General features: G+C 45.8%; 1 protein-coding gene across 1 annotated transcript in view; it reads left to right on the plus strand.

Annotated features, from left to right (window-relative positions):
• ANO2 (anoctamin 2) overlaps positions 1-7,061 on the plus strand; it is a 337,924-nt gene that overhangs the window by 273,797 nt on the left and 57,066 nt on the right. The window contains exons 18-20 of the mRNA XM_012809303.1: positions 3,495-3,604; positions 5,750-5,807; positions 5,969-6,069. Of these exons, the coding sequence (XP_012664757.1) occupies positions 3,495-3,604; positions 5,750-5,807; positions 5,969-6,069 (269 nt within the window). The remainder of the gene's footprint in view (positions 1-3,494; positions 3,605-5,749; positions 5,808-5,968; positions 6,070-7,061) is intronic.

The raw sequence follows: 7,061 nt of genomic DNA on the forward strand, positions 1-7,061 counted from the left end.
ACTTCCCCAGGCCTCTATTCAGGGAAGGCCTTTTTCTTCCTTTAGGAATGTCACAGCTGTCTTAGGACCTGCCCCTCCCAGAGTCCCCTTTACCACCTACAGGAGTGACTTTAAGTACCTTAGCTGCTAAAGCACTTTCTGGAGGTGTAAAAACACCTCCAACTTTTAGTTCTTGTCCCTGGCGCAGTTCAGCCGAATGCTTGGAGCACAGCTCTCCACTTGGTGGACAGGGGTCTGGGCTTCCTCCTTCCGGTGGTGCCACCATCTTCTGGGGCTCTGACGCATTTTCCAGGAGATGAGAGGAGAGAGACAGAGCAAAGAGCTCACAGCAGAGGCTGACGGCAACACACTGGCCCAGCTCACTCCTACTGCTGTCATCTAGCTGTGTCTCCAGAAAGAGGATGTGAGTTTGAGGAGCCCTGGCTGAGCCCCCAAATATGCTACTTACTTCTCAGCAGCATCACTATCTGACCCAAAGGGCCCAGAGGCCTCATGCCGGCAGGACTCTTGTGGGGTCTGTTTTTATATTCCAGGGTTCTTCTCCCTGCCATAACCCGTGCTATAGATGGATTTTTAATATTAAAAGCTGTATGTATCTATATGTATATTTATCCAATCTATTTAAATATTTTTATCAAATGCACTATTTCCTGTACCATGCCTTATGTAGTTGAAGACGTTCAGCCAAGCAATCCTATTCACCATGGTTCTCAGTCCCATTGAGATTCCCTGGCAGCTTTGTCCCACGCAGAGACCTTGTTGATGATTTTCAAGCCTGGGTCTCCAGATTCCAAGGATGCATGAGTGGCTCTCAAAGGCTCAGGGAAGTCTGAGGAGCTTTGGTTTTCCACTCAAGGGTGTTCATTGCACATACAGTTGTGCAGTACATAAAAACTCAAAATGCGTTCCAAGATGGACAGTGAATCAGGGCTTGCTGCACTGTGGTCAAGGCAATACAGCCTTCCCTCTTCTCCTGGGCCCCCCTCTGCCTTGAAAGAGGAGATGATACTCTGCTGCCCACAGTTCTGTCTGGACAAGACTTGGCAGTGAGCAAACCGCTCTCCATGGAGACCTTGCTCAATGCAGCTCCTTGAAGGACGGGGGCAGGGGACATCTTTATCCATCTTAGCATGGCAGCTGGCCCATAGCTAGTGCTCAGTAGATATGAACTGAGAGTGACAAGTATTTTTTAGGTGCATCGTGTTAAGCTGGGGGTGGAGGATGGGGAGGCCAAAGAGTGTGATGCAAAGAGTTATGTATCCCACCCTGATTTCAAAGTGTGTTGTAGTCAAAACTGTCTCTAGAGGCAGGCAGATCTGGGTTCAAATGTTACCTCCATCAATTACTTACTGTGTGATTTAGAGTAAGGCTGTAACCTCCTGGCCTCAGTTTTTTTAATCTATGAAAGTGAAACATAATACCACCTGCCTCTCACAGGGCGGCGAGGATGAAGTAGGACAATGAAAGCACATGCCTGCGTATGATGCTCTCTGTAGAGCAGATGCTCTTATGCTGCGGAGCAGATGCTCTTATGCTGCACCTACATCCCTTTGTCCCAGCCGGGAGGTCACTTCAGACAGTAGCTTCTTTGGTGGTAGGTGCAGGCTCAGCCTGTGCGCAGTGCAGGCTGGAAGTGCCAGGCGGTTGACCTAGACAGTGACCTGCAGCCAGTGAGGGCCTCCTGCTTGCTCTCCCCTCAGTGTGCTGATTCTGAAGTGTGCCCCACACCTGCCCTGAGGTGGACCCAGGGGGATGGAGCCCCGCTGACTGCAGTACTAATCTCTTCATGGGCACATTTGTCTTGGGTCCTTCCTTCTCTGCCTCACCATCCTACTCCCTCACTAGCCTTCCTTCCTGGGGGTACCTCCCCAATACGCTACTTACTCCTAAACCCTTGACTTAAGGGGAATCCAAACAAGTTCACAGAGGCAGTGATAGCTACTATTACTGTTAATGTTCAAGGGCATGGCGGTAGGTAATTAATAGAGGGAGATAGAAAATACTAGAGAAGAAAATGGAAAAGGATTGCTACTAGCTAACGCATCTGGGAAAGCTTCAGGAAGGAGATCATGGGTAATATTTGATCTGGAGAGGAATGCAAAGGATTTGTACATAAAGAGATGGATCGGATCAGGACAGTGCATTCAGTGGAGAGAGCAGGGTTTTGTGTCCATTTTGTCAATGATCCTACACATCTATGTGTATTTAAATCAGGCAGGTTCACACATCAGTGTCATCTGGACACAGAACTCCATGTTGGAGTTTTTAGACTGTCTCTCAGCCCACATAACGCAGGAGTAGTGCTTTTCTTCTGCCTCTGAAGAGCGTAGTTTCATGCTATGAGCTTAATATTTGTGTCCCTCCAATTCCTATATTGAAATCCTAACCCACAAAGTGATGATAATTAGGAATGGGCCCTTTGGGGGTGATTAGTTCATGAGGGCATTGCTTTCATAAATGGGGTCGTAAAAAAGCCCTGCGAGACATGCCTCACCCTTACACCGCATGAGGGCACAGTGAGAAGGTGCTGTCTGGGAACCAGAAAGCAGCCTGACTAGACACTGAATCTACCTTGATCTTGGAGTCCTAAGCCTCTAGAATTGTGAGAAATAAATGTCTGGGTTTTATACACTGCTCAGTTTGTGGCATTTTATTATAGCGGCTCAAATGATGTAAGAACACCCCATACCCTCTCATCTTTGTTATCAAGCCATGTGTCACTGTCTGCGGAGCCCATCCCATGCTTCCTGCACAGTTATTCCCTGGGCCTCCCCTTGTATCTTAAGTCTTGTGAAAGCAACTGCGAAGTTCCTGCTCAGAGTTTCTCAGGTCCTTCTAAGAATGTCAGCTAGTTCTTCTTGGACCTGTAGAGCATACTGGGACTGTGACCTATGAGTGTGGGACGTTGGGTCCAGGCCGTGTTTGTTTCACTGATCTTATCTGATGGGGCTTCATCACTTGAGTGAGTGAATGGGAGATGTCTTGCCTCCCTAGAGGACATGGGAACAAATGCTTCCTGCTGAAAATGAAGGAAGAGAGGAAGAGGACCAATGTGATGGCGCCCTCCTAATTCTCGTTCACTGGTTAACAAGCTTTTTTATTTAGAGACCTTTGTTCAAGCAAAATCTCATGGAAATTATTTAGATGAAAGCTGAGTTCCCGTTCATGTGGTTAAGGGGACTAGTCAGAAGCTCTGCCTGCTCAGGGCCGTCTTTGAGGAGCACAACTTGAAACCATTGCTTAAGTGGACAAGAAGAGAGAGATGGAAGGACAAAGATGGTGGTCCCATGTGCCCTTTACCTTCTATAGCCTCATGTTATCTCACAAATTACCTGGTGCCTCCCAGATGAATTCAGTTCTAATGTGCCAGAGAGAAGTTGGTTTCTACAGTGAAGGGGTCAGTTGAGAGACAATGGCTCATGTCAAGGTCAAGACTCTGGAGAGGTAAACAATCTCACCTCAGTCGCATCAGCTTTGCTTTTCTATTTGCAGAGGTTCCAAAAACAGAACAGACTTTTGAAGAGCGCTTGATCCTCAAAGCTTTCTTGCTAAAGTTTGTCAATGCCTACTCCCCCATCTTCTATGTGGCCTTTTTCAAGGGGAGGTGAGTATAATGGTGTCACACATAGAAAGGTGATTTGTCAGTAAGACTGGGCCCTCCACTGTCAGGATAAGTAGGGTCAGCCTGTCCCCATTATCACTCACACCCTGGTCCCATTCTCTACCCCCATTTCTACCTGGCTGCTCATGTAGCAGGAATATTAACCCTAAATAATTCTGAAGTAGCATCTTCAGATTCCGATAACAAGGACAACTTTACAGGAATATGATTGGGCCCTGAGGGAGAATCTTAGAATTGGCATCTCCCAACTTTGAGAAAGAAGCAGGAGGTAATTTCATGTCTACCCAGTGGCTCTTGGGTGTTACAGTGTGACTCTGATACTAATTTCCAGGAGTTAATGCAGACATCGTAGGTTAAGGGTACAAGGCCACCCTTACTGCAAGACCACTCTCACTTCAGACAGCAGTTGCACACCTGGGGTTCTCAGCCCATGGCAATTCTGACCCATTGTCTATATAAATTCTGGGGTTCCTACTACCCCATGAGGTTTGGTATTTCACTAGAATAACTCACAGAACTCTGAAACATGCTATCCTCACAACTGAAGGTGTATAATAGTAAAGGGAATAAATCCAAACCAGCAAATAGGTAAAGGTTCTGGTGGAGTGTCTTAATCATGAAGCTTCTGTGTTCTCAAGATGCATTGCCCTCCTGGCACATCCACCAGGGAGTATGCTCATGATTGGTATCTAGAGTTTTTACTGGAGTTTCATTACTTAGGCACGATTGATTAAAGCATTTGCCATATGACTGGACTCAAATCTCTAGTGCCCTGAGGTCAGGCTGCTATTACATGGCTCACAGCCCAAACAGAGTGCCCCATCCTGAGTAATCTTATTAGCAGGAACTTAGGTATAGTCCTAGGGGTCCACCATAGATAATATAATACTTCTATTGCTTGGAGCAAGGGCTAAAAAATTTTTTTCATTATACAATAGTTCTGAATATAAAATCACTCTTTTTCTTTTGTATGGTCATCCCCATTGGCCACTTACAAGAAGATTTATCAATAGACATTAACCAATGATATCAGGAAAGCATCCCTAGACCTAAAAGCTCATTGAGTAGGCATGATAGTGAGAACAATCTCATCCACGTTTGATAACATCGTGTAAGGGTGTTTATGACCCAACACAACTACCTCTCGATGTTTTTGCCCTTGGCTGTCACGAATTATAGCAGCAGAGAGACTGCCCATGTTAATGAGTATCTACATCATTGGTACGTTCTGTCTAGATTTAATAGCAATGGCAAATTACACACATATGATAGTAGGTGAAAAAGGAGAGAAGGTCCTGATCCTCAGCCGAACCTTGGAATATTGGAAGAGATAGGCTTAACTGCAGCACACTACATGTGCAGTAAGTGCTATGATGAGAAGTATAAAGACACTGTTAGAGGGACAATTATGAGCAGATATAGCAAGAAGACTTCAGAGAAGGAAAGATGAACACTGAGCCTTAAAGGGCTATGTAGGACTTCAGCAGGTGCACAAGGGGATGCCTGTGTGCCTAAGTAGGATTCTTCTGATTGTGTGTCTGGTGCTATGGTTGCCTTTTACCTCTCTACTTTCCTCACCTGCTGGGTCTTATTGTCCCCCCCAATAAAATAGACTCTACTTAGAAGAGGAATTAGGTAGGCTTCTTCCATTCCTTTGAATATTTTTAGTAGTAAGTCAGGAATTTTTGTTCTGATCCCAGGCATCCCTACCTGCAACTTTAGTCCATCTCATCTTTCCTTTCCTGCAACCAGAACTCAGTTCTTGGCACTAGTGAAGGGAGGAAGGTGCATGCACTGTACACTTAGAGCTAATCCAGACTTCACTGTGCTTAGCCTCAGAAATTACACACACGTACATGCACACCACAAAGCCCCACCAGGCCCAGCCTCAGCCCCTGCCCAGTTCACCCCCATCCCACGGTTTGACTGGGTTAAGAAGTAAACAGGTGCAATAGGTGATTTGCTAGCCCATAACAGGTGTGAGCTCCCTTCCCTGAGTAGCCTTCCTGGGCAGTGCTTTAGAGGAGGATATTGATGGTAGCTGTTTCCCCCCAGAAGAAGAGTCAGTCTTCAAGCAACCTCTTATTGTGTCTCTCTGCTAACTCTTCCCACACGGTTTGATTTCAGGTTTGTGGGAAGGCCTGGAAGCTATGTCTATGTGTTCGATGGTTACCGCATGGAAGAGGCAAGTACAGCCACTGGAGTTCATGCCTGACCAGTGGTTTGTGGGTGCACCCCGGCCCCAGCCCCCTTCTTACCTTCATCACAGCAGGGCTTCCTGACGCCCTGGCTTCTCCGAGCCCCAGTCGGTCTAATCGGCCCTCTTTTATCTCCTCCTTCCTGCAGTGTGCTCCAGGGGGCTGCCTCATGGAGCTCTGCATTCAGCTCAGCATCATCATGTTGGGGAAGCAGCTGATCCAGAACAACATCTTTGAGATCGGAGTCCCGTAAGTAACGAACTCTTCTCGCCTCTCCTCGCTGCCAGGGGCTTGCCTGCAAGTGCCAGACTTGCAGCAGGATTTTCATGGGGTCTCCTTGGATACCTTGGTTATTTCCTCCTCTGTCCACTTATCAATAACTTTGTCCATGGGACAGCCCTCCCCTCACCCCACTAGCCTTATTTGCTAATCTGATTTGGGATATTTGGGACTTAGAATGATTAAGCCCTTACTTGAGTTCACATTACTAGGAGGAAATGACAGGGCTAGGAGTCAGATCTCTTGCACTCTGAAGTCTATAATATTTTCAATGCTATTTGTCCCCTCAATGAATGAGTAAAAGAGACTTTCAGTATGGTGGGTAGATGTATGTGAAAGTTTGAAACATCATGGCATTATTTAGGAAAATCTCTGAGAAGGAAATGTGGAATATGTAATTTTTGGAGGGGAAGGATAAGTAGTCGGTGAAATACAGATCACGTGCTTTTGTGAGGATTCTCTCTCCTTTCCCCCAGGGCTTTGTGCTCATTTCATAGAAGGACTTTCAATCAGGTTTCGCATTAACATAGTCATGAAAATAAACACAGACACATATTACCAGACCTAAAAGAAAAAGAGGGTGGAACAAGTTAAAAGATATTTACAGGTCAAAGAAAAACGAAGTCCTCTGCCTTTCCTTTCTATTGCTTTGTGGTTTTTATTTTTTTAATTAAATCATAGCTGTGTACATTAATGCAATCATGGGGTATAATGTGCTGGTTTTATATACCATTTGAAATATTTTCATCAAACTGGTTAACAGCCTTCACTGCATTTTCTTAGTTACTGTGTTAAGACATTTGTATTCTACACTTAGTAAATTTAACACGTACCCTTCTAAAATGCACCAGAGGTGTGGTCCCACCAATTATCCTCCCTCCACCCAGCCTGCCCCCTTCCCTTCCTGCTTTGTGATTTTAAAAACAAATCTGTCCCAGGGAATGCTCTCAGCCACCCAGTGT

This window comes from Otolemur garnettii, unplaced genomic scaffold (assembly GCF_000181295.1).
Source record: "Otolemur garnettii isolate 467f Iridium unplaced genomic scaffold, OtoGar3 scaffold00104, whole genome shotgun sequence".
Taxonomy (NCBI): domain Eukaryota; kingdom Metazoa; phylum Chordata; class Mammalia; order Primates; family Galagidae; genus Otolemur; species Otolemur garnettii.